Source organism: Etheostoma cragini, chromosome 23 (genome assembly GCF_013103735.1).
Source record: "Etheostoma cragini isolate CJK2018 chromosome 23, CSU_Ecrag_1.0, whole genome shotgun sequence".
Lineage (NCBI taxonomy): Eukaryota > Metazoa > Chordata > Actinopteri > Perciformes > Percidae > Etheostoma > Etheostoma cragini.
Window position 1 is genome coordinate 17,740,202 of NC_048429.1, and position 17,539 is coordinate 17,757,740.

Consider the following 17,539-nt stretch of genomic DNA (forward strand, 5'->3'; position numbering starts at 1 on the left):
GCTGCAATGAAACAAAGAGTGAAAAATTTAAAGGGGTCTGAATACTTTCCGTACCCACTGTATATATATATATATATTTAAGAGGTGGTTGCCAACCAGAGGCCATGAATCCGTTGCCAAGGCCGTTACTGTCGAGCCCTGCACACACACACACAAACACAAACACAAACACAGACACAAACAAAGACACAAAGACAAACACAAAGACAAACACAAAGAAACACACACACACGCTCCTCACTCCCCACTCTGCCGACAGAGGGAAGCTATTTATTAGCCTAACAGCAACATGTGGACACAATGATATGGCTAACACAAAACATTCCGGTTGAATATGGAGAGTTCCATTTGTTTAAAGTGCAGCACTAAAGACCCGCATTGATGTGTGTTTTCATGTTATTGCTTATTTACATAGATTTACATAGTCTATACATCACTGCTGACCTTTTTCCAAAGCATACCTCTTTTTTGATTGATGTAAGTTTCCTGAACTGGTTGGGTTTCCAAAATGTCAGGACTTGAACATCAACCGACAGGGACTGTGTGTGTGTGTGTGTGTGTGTGTGTGTGTGTGTGTGTGTGTCTGTGTGTGTGTGTGTGCATGCGTGTGCATGCGTGTGTTACATCTCAGGCCAGACACAGATCAGAGGAGAGGCTGAAGCGTCATGATACAGTGAGGAAAATAAGTATTTGAACACCCTGCTATTTATCCCACTTAGAAATCATGGTGGGGTCTGAAATTGTCATCATAGGTGCATGTCCACTTTGAAAGACATAATCTAAAAAATAAAAAAAATCCAGATATCACAATGTATGATTTTTTTAACTATTTATTTGTATGATACAGCTGCAAATAAGTATTTGATCACCTGAGAAAATCAATGTTAATATTTGGTAAAGTAACCTTTGTTTGCAATTACAGAGGTCAAACGTTTCCTGTAGTTTATCACCCGGTTTGTACACATTGCAGAAGGGATTTTGGCCCACTGCTCCACACAGATCTTCTCTAGATCAGTCAGGTTTCTGGGCTGTTGCTGAGAAACACAAGGTTTGAGCTCCCTCCAAAGGTTCTCTATTGGGTTTAGGTCTGGAGACTGGCTAGGCCATGCCAGAACCTTGATATGCTTCTTACAGAGCCACTCCTTGGTTATCCTGGCTGTGTGCTTCGGGTCATTGTCATGTTGGAAGACCCAGCCTCAACCCATCTTCAATGCTCTTCCTGAGGGAAGGAGGTTGTTCCCCAAAATCTCGCATTACATGGCCCCGGTCAGCCTCTCCTTAATACAGTGCAGTCGCCCTGTCCCATGTGCAGAAAAACACCCCCAAAGCTTGAGGCTACCCCCCCATGCTTCACAGTAGGGATGGTGTCAGTGGGATGGTACTCATCATTCTTCTTCCTCCAAACACGGTTAGTGTAGAATTCCAGCTGATAGACAGGTGTTCAAATACTTCTTTGCATCTGTATCGTACAAATAAAAAGTTCAAAAACCATGCATTGTGATTTCTGGATTTGTTTTTTTAGATTATGTCTCTCACAGTTGACATGCACCTACGATGACACTTTCAGACCCCTCCATGATTTCTAAGTGGGAGAACTTGCAAAATAGCAGGGTGTTCAAATACTTATTTTCCTCACTGTAAATACTACAGTTTTTGCCCGGGGCTTGTTTAATACTGTGTATTGGTACTCTTCACTAGATAAAATGATTTTCTTTATTCATGATTTACAGGGAGTTATCAAAGCCACTAAGAGACAAAACGGTGCATGTAGGAGGGACAAATTATGGACTGTAAATCTAAGACCAACTTGGTAACACCTCTGTGTACTGTGTATCCCAAACTTAAGTGTAAAACTGGATACCACATGGATCACATTACAACTCCACATATACAATAAAAAGTCCTCTTATCTCAACTATCTGTTGCGAAAACAGTTTCAGAAACAAATTATCTGTGGTGGCAGTGGGCAGCTCCCAGTTATACACTAGTATATATAGATAGCATATATATATATATATATATATAAATAGATATAGATATAGATATAGATATAAAGATATAAAGCCAATAACTGCGCTTGCTCAGGGAACCAGTCGCCAAATAACAAAAACAAAAGAACAAAGCTAAAAACTGTGTGTGCTTACTGGATGAGAGGCTTACGGCACAGCACTAGGGCGTCATAGAGAACGCACACTCCGAACACGGTTAGTGGAATTATGACCAAAAAGTTCTATTTTGGTCTCATCTGACCACATGACTTTCTCTCATGACTCCTCTGGATCATCCAAATTGTCATTGGCAAACTTAAGACAGGCCTTGACATGTACTGGTTTAGGCAGGGGAACCTTCCGTGCCATGCATGATTTCAAACCATGACGTCTTAGTGTGTTACCAACAGTAACCTTGGATACGGTGAGCCCAGCTCTTTTCAGGTCATTGATTAGCTCCTCCTGTGTAGTTCTGGGCTGATTTTTCACCTTTCTTAGGATCATTGAGACCCCACGAGGTGAGATCTTGCATGGAGCCCCAGTCCGAGGTAGATTAACAGTCATGTTTAGCTTCTTCCATTTTCTAATGATTGCTCCAACAGTGGACCTTTTGTCACCAAGCTGCTTGGCAATTTCCCCGTAGCCCTTTCCAGCCTTGTGGAGGTGTACAGTGTTGTCTCTAGTGTCTTTGGACAGCTCTTTAGTCTTGGCCATGTTAGTAGTTCTTCTATTCTAGTTCTTCTAATTCTTACTGATTGTATGGGGTGGACAGGTGTCTTTATGCAGATAACGACCTCAAACAGGTGCATCTAATTTAGGATAATAAATGGGGTGGAGGGGGACATTTTGAAGCCAGACCAACAGGTCTTAGGGGGTCAGAATTCCAGCTGATAGACAGGTGTTCAAATACTTCTTTGCATCTGTATCGTACAAATAAAAAGTTCAAAAATCATACATTGTGATTTCTGGACTACTCTTCACTAGATAAAATGATTTTCTTTATTCATGATATACAGGGAGTTATCAAAGCCACTAAGAGACAAAACGGTGCATGTAGGAGGGACAAATTATGGACTGTAAATCTAAGACCAACTTGGTAACACCTTTGTGTACTGTGTACCCCAAACTTAAGTGTAAAACTGGATACCACATGGATCACAATACAACGCCACATATACAATAAAAAGTGCTCTTATCTCAACTATCTGTTGTGAAAACAGTTTCAGAAACAAATTATCTGTGGTGGCAGTGGGCAGCTCCCAGGTATAAACTAGTATATATAGATAGCATATATATATATATATATATATATATATATATATATATATAGAGAGAGAGAGAGAGAGAGAGAGAGATAGATAGATAGATATAGATATAAAGCCAATAACTGCGCTTGCTCAGTGAACCAGTTGCCAAATAACAAAAACAAAAGAACAAAGCTAAAAACTGTGTGTGCTTACTGGATGAGAGGCTTGCGGCACAGCACCAGGGCGTCATAGAGAATGCACACTCCGAACACGGTGATGCCCGTCTCCTTGACCAGCATGGCGCAGGTGCCCAGCAACAAACTAACGAGCAGACACACTGCCGACACCGTGGAGGGCAGAGAGTCCTCAGAGACACACACACCCACACTCCTGAAACAGAGAGACAGAGAAAGACGGTGATTTATAATGACAGATGATAACAGGCATCAACGAGAGAGGATGGCAGGAGGACAAGACACTTACTGTTCATTACTAAAATTGCCATGTTGTACGATAATAAAATTAGTTAAATGAATTGCTTCATTAAGTTAATTAAGATCTTGGTCTAGGCTGCAAATAAGAAATGTCACATTGAAAGGTTAATATTCAGGGATCAGACAAAGGAACATAAGTGCAATACAAGAAACCTAATCACAGATACAATCACTGCTACAAAGGTAGTCACATTAGGTTGAATGCCAATTGACACCATTGTCAGAGATAAAAGAGGTCTGAGAGCTCTTTGATTACATGACTGAAGCTGTAACTTCTATTAAAACTATTAACCTCATTGTCTAACTCCATCTCGTCCTTCCAATTTATTTAAGAAAATTTGCTAAAATCCAAACTTTTACATCCGCTCGAAATTTAACCAGACAGGATAGATCAGAAGGACAATTGGGTTTTATGGAGAGAAATAACAGGCTATCACCCGTGTAACAATGAAATACAACAGCATGTCTACATATGATATGACCAAGGGGAAATAAGACTGGTCCTTAAATTGCACCCTGGGGCACCACAAATATTACTGGTGCTAAAAAGAAGACAGGTGAAACAAAAAAACAATGGTCTAACAAGCATGCTGAAAACCACTGCAAGGCTGTAATAGATCAGGTTGTCCCCATTACTGTTCATACTCAAGAAAAAAATTGCACCGTAAAAGCCAATTCATGCTTCTGCATTAAATCAACACTGTGGGTATGTATGTTGGTACATGAAAATGCAGACCCTTCACTGTACCCTACACCGTAGCCTGAAGTGCAACCCTCAAAAAGTAACTACGTAAACAGTCTTGGTTCTGGAAACATACTACTGGATAGGGATTGGACACTTTTCCTATCCGGGGTGTGAGACGCTTGGGGGGGGATACTCAGAGGCCCCAGACTGAGCACCACTACATTGGAGTTTACCCCAGTGGACGAGAAGGTCGCCTCCCTACGCCTGCGGGTTGTGGGGGGGGACTCTGACTGTTGTTTATGCATTTGCACCACACAAATGTTTGGAGTATTCAGCCTTCTTGGAGACCTTGACTGGAGTCTTGTATGGGGTTCCAATAGTCCATAGTTCTGCTGGGGGACTTCAACGCACACTTGGGTAGTGATGGAGATACTTGGAGAGGCGTGATTGGGAGGTCGGCCTCCCTGATCTAAACCAGAGTGGTTGTCTGTTTTTAGCCTTCTGTGCTAGTCATGGATTGTCTATAACAAACACTATGTTCTAACATAGGGATGCTCATAAGTGTACTTGGTCTCGAAGGGCAATAGGCCGAAGGTCAATGATGGATTTTATATCTGTTTCATCTGATCTAAGGCCATATGTTTTGGACACTTGTAGAGAGGGGTGGAGCTGTTAACAGATTACCATCTGGTGGTGAGCTGGGTCAGGGGGTGGAGGAGGACTCTGGAGAGACCTGGTAAGTCCATACGGGTAGTATGGGTTGATTGGTAACAATTGGAGGGGCCCCCTGTTCGACATAATTTCAACTCACTTCTCCGACGGAGCTTTTCGTGCATCCCTGTGGAGGCTGGGGGCATTGAACCTGAGTGGACAATGTCCAAAGTTCCCATTGTTGAAGAGTGCGAGCATCAAGGGGTGGTGACCCAAAAACACTGACACCAGTGGTCAGGGAAGCTGTCCGACTGAAGGAGTCTTTCCGGAATATGTTATCTCAGAGGACTCCGGAGGCCTATGCAAGGTACTGAAGGGCCCGAAGGGCTGCAGCCTCTGCCGTGAAAGAGGCAAAGAAGCAGGCGTGGGACAAGTTTGAAGAAAACATGGGGAAAGGACTTTCAGTCGGCGCTAAGGTGCTTCTGGAAAACCATTTGGGGGAATGTGTCCCTGGGCCAGGGCTGTAATGATGGGGGATGGCTGCAGCTGGTTAAGGGCTGACTTTGAATGTGTCTGCGGGGCTGTTGTTATCTTTCCTCCCAACTGAAGCCTTGCAGCGCCGGGAGAGCGAGGAAGACAGACAGGGGTGTGCTAGCTAGATAAACTACCATTAGATTAGTCTTCTATCTATACAATTAACATTACTGATGAATTTGTGGGTTAGCCCTGAGTTATCAAAAACAACCATACTTAAAATGACTGAGCGTGTTGAACGATTTCGTAATCTAATGTTGCCCACCACGAAATAGCTAGGAGTGTTATAGACCAAGCAATAGCATTAGCTACTTGCTTGACAACTACCACCTTTACAGTAGGCACCAAAGCAGTGTTCCTCTTTGCTCCCCCTATAGGGTGGAAGAGGAATTGTCCATTACTGCTACCATTACCATTATTCTTATGTCTCATTCGAACGGTGTTACAGCATTAAGACACATTAAGTGTTTGTGTTTATATAAATTAAACATGATTGTCACACTTTAATTATTTATTAGTGTCTATTTCAGCAGATTTAGTTTCAGAGGCGGTGGCCGGGGAAAAAGAAAAAGAATAAAACGGCAAAAGAACATTTCACAGGCCTGGGTAGGTCACCAGATAGAGCATACGCCCATATACAGAGGCTTAGCCCTGGACGCTGCACCCACAGGTTTGATCCCACCTGCGGCCCTTTGTACTTGTCATTACCCCTCTGTTGCCCCTTTCATGTCTAAGCTATCATGTCACAAATAAAGGTCTAAAATAAAAAAATAAATTGAAAAAAATGTGAGTGTATTAACAAGAGTAATTTGAAACAGAAAGAGTCAAGAGTGTGGTCAGGGTTGTGTGTTGGGCCCAAACCATGTTGTTTCAAGTCAAATGAATCAGTGATACACTTGAATTCAGAGAGATTCAGCCAGTGCGGTTTTGTACTATTTTCTTTCAACTAACATTAAATATCTTACCTATTTCTTCAAGAATTTTCTTTTTTATATCTTTATGTTTGAAGCCTGAAATGTGTCAAAAGGTTGAAAAGTTCAAGGGGGCCGAATACTTTCGCAAGGCACTGTATATAACTTTTTAAATAACGCAATGAAGTGTACATAAAAAATAGTATAAATAATCGGTTTAGAATCGAATCCTTGGCGTCAGAATCAAAATGTGAGTTGCCCAGGGACTCCCCCCCCCCCCCCCCCCCCCCCCCCAACTACCTAGAACATCATCTTATAAGACCATCCTTTGTAGTCAAATCTGTGTTAATAAAAAGTCTATTGTCGTGTGTGTGTGTGTGTGTGTGTGTGTTTGATGCAGAATCATATTACCTGATGTAGAAGAGGAACGTCAGCAAGAACAGCAGACAGGCCAAAACATCAGCCCTGCCCACAATACCAGACACCTGTAAAACACACGCAAACGCGCAAACACACACACACACAGATCATAGAGATTACTCATGGGTCAGACAGCCCTGGTGAGGAAACAGTGCTGGATGTACCAAAACCTGACAGCAGAATTACTGTGATTATGGCCCATACAGGTGCCATTACCACAGCCAATAATCAGTATTTAAGCTTTTCTATGGTGACTGTCAGCATGTGCACTGTTTAGGTTGATGTTTTTCTTTGAAGTTGAGTATGCAGAACAATCAAAACTGGGAAAGAACATTTGTAGATATCTGTTCACAGACAAATGCTGCTTGGCTCTGGCTGCCTGCTATGTGGGTCTGATCTACCAGCCGCCTTAGCAACTGGGACACATTAGGATGGATTGCAGACTGGGGAAAGTAGACAAAACTGTTAGCTTCCTGTCTGGTGAGTGATATACAGCATGTGCTGTATATCTTCTTTAATGCTGTGGTGTTTCTCCATAAGGTTGATCTACAGTAGGAGCCACAGGTCGAGTTGGTGTGTGGTGGCGCAGCAGTCAGCCAAAGCCTGGCAGGGGAGCAGTAAACACTTTGAGCAGACACTGATAAAGAGCAGGCCAGGAGGGGCATGAGGATGGAGGGCAGTGAACAGGAGACAGACATGGCAAGGAGAGAGGGAGGAGGAAGGGGAACTTTCATGTTATCTCATAAAATAAATAAATAAAAAGAGCAAAGAGAAACTCAGCAGCTCGCATTCACGCGCACACACGCCATGGCCCAAGGAGGGGGAAATAAAAGAACAGGCGAGACATATTAAACCACAACAGGATCATATTAGGCCTGGCTAGAATACTCAAAAGTGTTCATTACCAAGGTATTTAATGCCCAAATCTGTTGAACGTGTAATTGGACATAATATATTTTGCATATGCAGAGCAGCTTTTTTCAATGAAACACACCGACTTGGTTGTCCTACCACCTGCTTGGCTGACGTACTAGCATGCAGCGGTAAGCCTAACTTCCGTCATTTACAGCTGACTATGCCTCTGTGTTGCTAACAGGGTCTTGACACAAATCATTTGGTCACTTTCTTCATTACAGCAGCTCAAGCAATAGTTTAGCTTAGCAGTTAGCAGTGGCTTCTCCCGGTCACTCTCTGGCTCTCTGTTGATCGGCGTGTTATATCTTTAGCTTAACTGTAGTTTCTTTGCCATGTTGGAGGCGAGGCTCCGCCCAGGAAAACTCAATCGTTAACGTTAGCCACCGTTAGCAGGTGCTAACATAATGTAGCTCCTGTTAGCCGTCCCCAGTTAGCAGCAGGGAAGCCAGGGAGGCTTATTGAATGTCCGAAAGTAGCATAGCCAATAGGAACCGCATAATGTATTGCTTAATCGCAATATCAGCTGGTGCAAGATATACAGTGAGGAAAATAAGTATTTGAACACCCTGCTATTTTGCAAGTTCTCCCACTTAGAAATCATTGAGGTGTCTGAAATTGTCCTCATAGGTGCATGTCCACTGTGAGAGACATAATCTACAAAAGAAAATCCAGAAATCACAATGTATGATTTTTCAACTATTTATTTGTATGATACAGCTGCAAATAAGTATTTGAACACGTGTCTACCAGCTACAATTCTGACCCTCAAAGACCTGTTAGTCTGCCTTCAAAATGTCCACCTCCACTCCATTTATTATCCTAAATTAAATGCACCTGTTTGAGGTCGTTAGCTGCATAAAGACACATGTTCACTCCATCCAATCAGTAAGAATCCAACTACTTACATGGCCGAGACCAAAGAGCTTTCCAAAGACACTAGAGACAAAATTGTAAACCTCCACAAAGCTGAAAAGGGATACGGTGAAATGTCCAAGCAGCTTGGTGAAAAAAGGTCCACTGTTGGAGCAATCATTAGAAAATGGAAGAAGCTAAACATGACTGTCAATCTCCCCTGGACTGGGGTTTCGTGTAAGATCTCACCTCTGGGGGTCTCAATGATCCTAAGAAAGGTGAGAAATCAGCCAAGAACTACACGGAAGGAGCTATCATAGCATCATGGTAGCATCATGCTCTGGAGGTGTTTTTCTGCACATGGGACAGGGCGACTTCACAGTATTAAGAAGAGGATGACCGGGGCCATGTATTGCAAGATTTTGGGGAACAACCTCCTTCCCTCAGTTAGAGCATTGAAGATGGGTTGAGGCTGGGTCTTCCAACGTGACAATAACCCGAAGCACACAGCCAGAATAACCAAGGTGGGGCTCTGTAAGAAGAATATCAAGGTTCTGGCGTGGCCTAGCCAGTCTCCAGACCTAAACCCAATAGAGAATCTTTAGAGGGAGCTCAAACTCTGTGTTTATCAGTGACAGCCCAGAAACCTGACTGATCTAGAGATGATCTGTGTGGGGGAGTGGGCCAAAATCCCTTCTGCAGTGTGTGCCAAGCTGGTGAAAAACTGAAATTTCAGACCCCTCCATGATTTCTAAGTGGGAGAACTTGCACAATAGCAGGGTGTTCAAATACAGATTTTCCTCACTGTACATTGCAAAAGGCTGTGACACATCATGGAAGACACAGACTTCGGTATAAAATAGGGCTGTCAGCATTAACGTGTTAATTGCGATGCGATGAAGGGCCAAGAATAACGCGTTCCGTTTTTTTAATCACATGCAGGCATTTATTAATTTATTGTACACTTCAAACTGCTTGGCGTCATGAAAGAAAGCCCCCAACCCAACCCACCCAACCATCCCAGTTTGTCCCTTTAGATCCAGATCTCCACGAGAATAATTGTCCATTGAAGTGATTGTCCAACGAATGAGTACCAGTACAGAAAAGGAATGAGTGGAAGAAAGCAAGAGGGGAACAAAAGTCGCAGGGAGCGGCGTCCGCAAGTAACCCCGACACGGGCAGAGGAGCAAGGGCTCGTCCAACAATGCATGCAGCTTTAATGGTATTTGTACTGTGAGACCTTAACAAAAACATTGAGCTGAATGTGCTGCATGTCTTTTCACTGCACATGTTAAAGCTACATTATGAAAGAATTTATCCCATCTAGTGTTAAAATTGTATATGACAACCAACTGAATTATACTTTCCACAACTCCCATTCTGAGCGCGTTATAACGCCCAGGTGGCAAGCTAATGTTAGTAAAGTACCAGTGCTATCGTTATTCAGTATATTGCACAAGATTAATAATCTAAGGCAATGTTTACAGCGAAGGAAGCAACAGGCGTTTGTGTGTTTAATATATTTCTCTGAGCAGTATGAGCAATTATATCAATGAAACCTAAATAATCCCTTAGTATCTCCATGGTTACATGCAGCTGTTCTAGCTGTAGCTAGTCTCTGTCGTTTTAGTTATCTTTTTATCTTCCTTGGCGACTCTGTTACATGTCCTAGAGCAGTGGTTCTCAACCGGTGGTTCTCAACCACGGACTCTCTCCCGGGGGGGCGCGAGTAGACTACAGGATGGGAGGGGAAAAAAACTGTGCTCAACCACGGGAGCTGCCGTGAGCCCCTCTCCCGTCCAAAAGCACTCACAGTCAGCAGTAGCCTTGCAGAGCAGGCACAGCCTGCAGTCAGAGCAGAGAGAAGACACACACCCCTCCGCGTACAGGCTAGGGTGACCAGACGTCCCTGGTTTCCGGGGACAGTCCCCGATTTTGGCGACCTGTCCCAGGTTTTCACTGTGACTGACAGACCAGAAATTGGAATGAAAGAAAGAAAATACTGACAAAACGTAGCCGATGGTCGCACACCCTACACACGCAGGCTGAAGGCAGCCGGAGCCAGCGGTGCTCAGAGATGTTTTAGAAGCCGTGTGTTACGATGCTAAAATCACTGATTATTTACATGGAGTCTGGTGGGTGTAGTGAACGCAATTTCGCTGACTTTTAAGTTTTAAAAAGGATCTTAATCTTTAACAGAAAGGTCCTTAGAAATGTCTTCCATAATGTTGTCGGACACTTAGAATATTAATCTGAGTCTGTTAGCAGCAAAACAAGCACTTTATGAACGTAAATACAAGCTGGACAATTATCCTATTAACTCACGCTGCAGCTTGTTTCTCTGCTAGCGATTGCAGCGATCTCGTTTAATACTGCATCAATGTCAAAGGAAAATATGTCCTCAATAGTTTTCATTGTATCTGATTATCAAGGAGCTGTTGCAGAAACAAGCCTTGAGCAATAAAGCAAAAGCTGTCAGTAGTTCAGTAAACATTACAACATTATGAAATATTGAAACTTTCTATCTTGAAATATTAAGACTTTCAATCTTGAAATATTAGGACTATTAGGACTTTCTATTTTGAAATATTAAGACTTTCTATCTTGAAATATTAGGACTTTTTATCTTGTAGTATTAGTATTTTTTTATCTTGAAATATTAGGACTTTCTATCTTGAAACATTCCCCTCTGAGGTGTAGTGGAGGGGAGTAGGAAGTAGCAGCAGGGGTGGGTCTAGGATCAGGCCTTGGGAGAACAGCTCTAGGTCTTGTATCCCCGTATTAAGTTTTACAAAAGTAAAAACATTACTTATTTTGGAGGTTAATACGCTTCTGAGCTGAAAATGTCCCCGGATTTTCAGCGTCTGAGCAACTGTCAGCAATGAGAAAACAATTTGCAACCTAGGCTACTTTAAAGAGGATTATCGATCTTTTGCGTGGGTTTGAGATCCGTTTGTGTGCACAGCAAACGAGCTATCAATTGATATGCAGGAACAGTTTATTGAGCTGAAGAGTGACAGTTGACTGAAGGAACTCTTTAGCTCCTGCCCTCTTTCGTCATTCTGGGCATCATTGATGCAGGAATACGCTGAACTCTGTAACGTCGCCTTGAAGATTCTCCTTCCTTTTGCGTCAACATATTTGTGTGAGGCAGGATTCTCAAAAATGACTGCACTCAAAACTAAATACCGTAATCGTGCACAAATCGAGGATGATTTGAGGCTATGTTTGTCAAACATTGAGCCAAGAATTGAGGATCTTTGCAAGGCAAAGCAGGCTCAGGTCTCACATTAATATCACCAACCTGCAAGCTTCTTTAAAAAATGCAGATTATGCCAACTATTAGACCTAGTGATAATAACAATAATAAAGCATATATTAATATCAGAGGTCTGGTGCCAATTCCCAATTATAGCAATAGCCTAGTAATGATAATCGGCCTACTGATGATGATGATAATAATAATAATAACAATAATAACAACAACAATAAAGCATGTAACCTCATATAAATATATAGCAATAGCCTAGTAATGATGATAGGCCTAGTACTACTCATAATACTACTAATAATACTACTACTAATAATAATAATATCTGCAAGCTCACATTAGAAGTCTGGTACTACTGCCAATTATAAAAATAGCCTAGTAATGATAATAGGCGTACCTACCGCTACTGATGATGATAATAATATTAATAATAATAATGTGGGCCTAAAAATAAAAGCCTATCTATCTATCTATCTATCTATCTATTGTTTGTGGTGTGGGGGGCATAGGGCACTAGGGCCCCAACTGCAATGAACCAGCTTTGGGGGGGCCCAGCTTGCAAAAGGTTGAGAACCCCTGTCCTAGAGAATAGGCGCGATGCTCCATCTCCAACCGGCTTTTAAATGTAAATGTAAATGTGCTGTATTTATATAGCGCTTTTCCAGTCTTAACAACTGCTCAAAGCGCTTTTACATCTACAGGAAACATTCACCATTCACACACATTCATACACCGGGCCGGGGCTGTCGTACAAGGTGCCACATGCTCATCAGATAGACACTCACACACATTCACACTCCGATGCGCAGCACCGGGGGCAACTCGGGGTTCAGTGTCTTGCCCAAGGACACTTCGACAATTACTGCAGGGGTGGGGATCGAACCACCAACCTTCCGATTGGCAGGCAACCGCTCTACCACTGAGCCACAGCCGCCGGTAGTCGCCGAGTGATCTTTTGGGTGTAAAAGCGCAAAACGTAGAGGTGTGAAAGATGGAGGCGCAACATGGCAGACCATGTGAAAGACCCACGTTTTTTTTGCTAAGAATCAACTCAAAAAGCCTTATTGGCCCTTCCTAGCTGAATGTTGGGTTGTAGATACAAGGCTGATCCACATGCAAGCATTTCCTGGTGGACTGTAATTTAGGAAATATATGTACACACACAACAGTGATATCAGATGTTTGTGTATGTACATGCACTGTATGTGTGTGTGCGCGTGTGTGTGTGTGTGTGTGTGTGTGTACTGTAAGTATGTGTTGTGAAACATACAAAATATGTCTCTTCTTAAGGGGTGCGCGCGCGCTCACACACACACACACACACACACACACACACCGCTTAGAAGCAGTGAGATGAAAGGAGATTATTTACATCCTTTAGTAGATGGTAGAGTGTTGAGTTGGAAGTGGTGTGTGTGTGTGTGTGTGTGTGTGTGTGTGTGTGTGTGTACTATGTTTAACTACATCTGTGGGGACCAAAAACTGGGAATACAGTATACTTATGGGGTCCTGACAGCTTTGTGGGGACCAAATGCTGGTCCCCACAACTTTAAAGGGCTGTTTGAGAAATAATACTTGGTTTTAGGATTAGGGTTAGAGTTAGGTTTTGGTTAGGGTGAGGGTTAAGGTTAGGCATTTAGGTTTGATGGTTAAGGTTAGGGTAAGGTGCTAGGGAATGCATTATGTCAATGACTGGTCCCCACAAAGATAGTGAGACACACGTGTGTGTGTGTGTGTGTGTGTGTGTGTGTGTGTGTGTGTGTGTGTGTGTGTGTACTGAGAACACATTGCTTAGTTACCCACAAATACTTAGAGTAGCCGGGACATTGGAGATGAAAGGGAGGAGAACAGAGGAGGAAGTGAGGGATGAAGAGTGATCAACAGAGGTAGAAAGATGCAAGATTAAAGGACGAGTTTGGGGGGAGGGAGGGTGAGAGAAAGCAGGGGAGACTTGTCTTTCTCTGCATGAATTAAATATCAGTGTGTGTGTGAAGACTGTCTCTTGTCTGACACACACACACACACACACACACTAATAATAAAGAATAATAACTAACAGGGTTGAAAAGTAAGCTCCAGTAAACAGATAACCAGTCGCTGCCTTGCGGTCCGCTTGGAAAAAACCCAATGAAATGCCTTGTTGTCCCGCTCCGTGTGCTCTACTCCTCCAGTGCACAAGCCAAAGCTCAATGGATGTCGTCGATGCACAGCTTACAGCAGACATGTTTGTTTTAAACATTGGGAATTATAACAGAGGTTTGCTCATCTATAGCCACAATGTTCCACTTCTAGGATTGTTCAGCCGGAAATTCTGCTGGATGTCACTCTTGTCCGTTTTCTGATGTCCGTCCCCGTCCGCTTTCTTTGTGTTGGCATCGGCTCCGGTGGATTTCTGAGGACTATAGTTAACTGCTCCTCAGATCTCTCCAGGGTAAATCCAGACAGCTAGCTGGACTATCTTTCTAATCTGAGTTTTCTGTTGACGACTAAAACTACTTTTAAACGAACACACGTTCCTTCCTGAGACTATTTAGCAGAGGCACCGTGGCTCCATGCGGGACTCAGCACCGCTCAAGACGATTGTGATTGGAATGCCAATAAACCAGGGCACGTAAATCTCCCATACCTAGATTGCTGTGCGGACTCGGCAGACCTCCCTTCAACTAATGGTTTGTTTACCGGTGAATAAAGTCAAATAGTCTCTCTGCTCTGCTCTGGAGCAGCAAGGCAGCAATGCTCAAGAAATCTGTGTGTGGGCAAATCCCTGAGGGCAGGGGGAGGGGTTAAAAGGAGCCCTGAGGAGATGCCCCTTTCAAATTGCTAGCCTTTCAACATTACCAACCCTGTTTCTGATACAAAACAGTTGTAATGGAATAAGATGTCACCAGTCAGAAGGAATGATTTTCTGACATTTTCAATTCAATTTAATTTATAGTATCAAATCATAACAAGAGTTATCTATAGACACTTTACAGATCCTGTACCCAAAACTATAGTTTCATCATTCCACAACTAGAAACCATGGATTACCAGAGCCAGAAGGGCTCATGATGTGCAATTCCAGGAGTGAAATGTAATCCTGTCACTTCCTTCAATTTATGCGTTAAAACAGTGTAATAATAATATCTATATGTGCATGATGGAAGTACACCAGGGGATAAACAAGGAGAGAAACAGTTACCCGGGTGTTTTGAATCTTGAATGATTCTCCAATGCTGTTGGGTGCACCATGGGAAGTGTAGGATCAACTTCTTTTCATATTTGACTCATACTAGGGACTAAAAGTAAAAAAAAAAAAGTCCAAATCTCTGCTTTTGCTGCATAGATTTGGACCATTGTACTTTTACCTATGCTCTTATTCTTGTATCATTATTCATAATGTGCAAAGCTTATTGTTGCGTTATCAACATTCTCACGTCAATGTCATTTGTGATCGTGCTGTGTGCAGCTTATTTTTGCATTTACTGTATCACAAGTAGAATGTGTAAAACTTATCATTTTTTAATTTTTAAAATGTTAGTGTATTTACTGTACTACTCTGCATGCCTCTGTAAATTGCAAATTGGACTGCACTTCTCCAACTTTATAAAAGTGCAATAAAATATTTATTGGAATAGCCCTTTAATTGTAATTCCGCTGCTTGTTTCATTATTAGCAGATATAAATGAGTCCATATGGATGCTGGCAGTGTGACAAAGTGAGGAGGAGAAAAACGTACCTATTTGTCTGACCCATCTTTGTCTTTGTCTATCTCTCTCGCTCTCTCTCTCTAATTTGGGTCCATTACATAATTATTCAGGAATCTGAGGGGGAGGAAGTGTAAAAGTACAGCCCGCTTAAAGACACCCAAACTCAAATACAGAGGGAGCTTTTTACAAACAGACAGTCAGAGTTGTGTCTCAAGTCTCCTGTCCCTTTGCTTCATCCCAAGACAGCTTTGAGTGTGTGTGTGTGTGTGTGTGTGTGTGTGTGTGTGTGTGTGTGTGTGTGTGTGTGTGAGACCAACATATGGCCGACGGTGTCCACACATGGTCAGCATGCTATCAGCAGAGAGAGGAGAGGAGATATAGATGAATAGGCTTTTCAGCTCAATGAAAGGAGTCCCATTGACCAACTGCCAGACCGGCCGTTCCATATCCAAGAAAACAGTGGAGACTGTCTGAAACCAGAGACACTCTGATCCCGGTGCTATTTTGAACATAACAATGATGAAGGGAGGGAAAAAGGTGACATCAAGCTGTGACGCTGAAGACCTTTCTATTTGATGCTGACTTTATTAAAATAATTGTCTGTCTCTGTTACTGCACTGTAACATTTATTCTCGTAGAGGAATTAAGGATCAACCAATGATTGACCTTCCTCCACAGCGCTGTGGCGGAAGGTTTGGCTAGTCCACACAGTATTCTGGGATGGGAGAAAGCGTGCTCTGGTTTATCAGCATTTCTTTAAATGTCTTGGGCGGTGCTAAGCGCCCAAGACCAAATAGTCTTTGGTGGAACGTATTCACATTCAAAAGTAGTTTTGGTCGTCAACAGAAAACTCTGATAGGACAGATAGTCTAGCTAGCTGTCTGGATTTACCCTGCAGAGATCTGTGGACCAGGCCAAAAAGAGTGACATCGTGGAACATTGTGGATATAGACTAAGAAATGTATAATTAAGACAAAAATGCTGAAAACTATGCCTATATAGACTCTTAACCCTCATGTTGTCCTCGGGTCAAACTGACTGATCAATGTTCTTTTTAACAACTCAATTACAATTACCCAAAATAACATGATTGATTCCAAAAATAACTGTAAAACGAAAGTTAATAACAGTGTTACGTAGTCTTGAAAACGTCAAAGTGTCAAAAAGTGACAAACATGAAAAAAGTGTTCAAAAAAGGGACAAAAAAGACTAAAAAGCTTCAACAAAAATGTTTTCAATTTTTGACTGGAAGACAACACAAAGGAAGTGGATTAATGAAATTCTAATAAACAGAAAGTGAGCGTGAGTCGTCTGAGGGTGTGTACACAGAGCCAGTAGCCAATTCTCCCTCCTCTCTCCCAGTCGGATCCCAAGTTTTTCTGCCTGTATTCTTGCAGTTTGATTGGCGCGCTGGTAGATGTGGAGGGAAATCAAACTCTCTCCTACCCCCGCCTGGAGACTTTGAGACCTTATTTCTGCCTCATTCACGCTCTCACTTTCTTTTCTGTCTCGTCCTCTTGCTTCCCTCACTCCCAGCTCTCTCTCTCTCCCTCGCTTCTGAACCTTCCCTTTGCTCTCTCCTCTCCTCCTCCTTTGTGCTTTGGCGTCTCTCTGTGCAGGGAGTCAGTGGAGCGCCCTGGCAGGAGACCCGTCCTGCTATTACCCCTGTTGCTCTCCATTCATCTCTTCCTCGCTCGCTGCCTTCCTTCCTCACTCTTCGCCAGCCTCTTGTTTCCTTTCATCGCCCTTTACCACGTCTCAAGCATCTCTCTTTCTGCACTCAATTCTTTCTCCGTGTTGCACACACTCCTCTGCTCCGTTCATCCTATGCCCTCCCCGCGTGCCCATTCCAATTGCGAGAGAATTGGGAGAGGAATAATAA

The 17,539-nt window shown here is 42.8% G+C and overlaps 1 protein-coding gene across 1 annotated transcript in view; it reads right to left on the bottom strand.

Moving 5' to 3' along the window:
• tmtc1 (transmembrane O-mannosyltransferase targeting cadherins 1) overlaps positions 1-17,539 on the bottom strand; it is a 138,433-nt gene that overhangs the window by 86,552 nt on the left and 34,342 nt on the right. Inside the window, exons 3-4 of the mRNA XM_034863173.1 lie at positions 6,922-6,995; positions 3,449-3,625 (exon numbers count right to left, since the gene is read on the bottom strand). Of these exons, the coding sequence (XP_034719064.1) occupies positions 3,449-3,625; positions 6,922-6,995 (251 nt within the window). The remainder of the gene's footprint in view (positions 1-3,448; positions 3,626-6,921; positions 6,996-17,539) is intronic.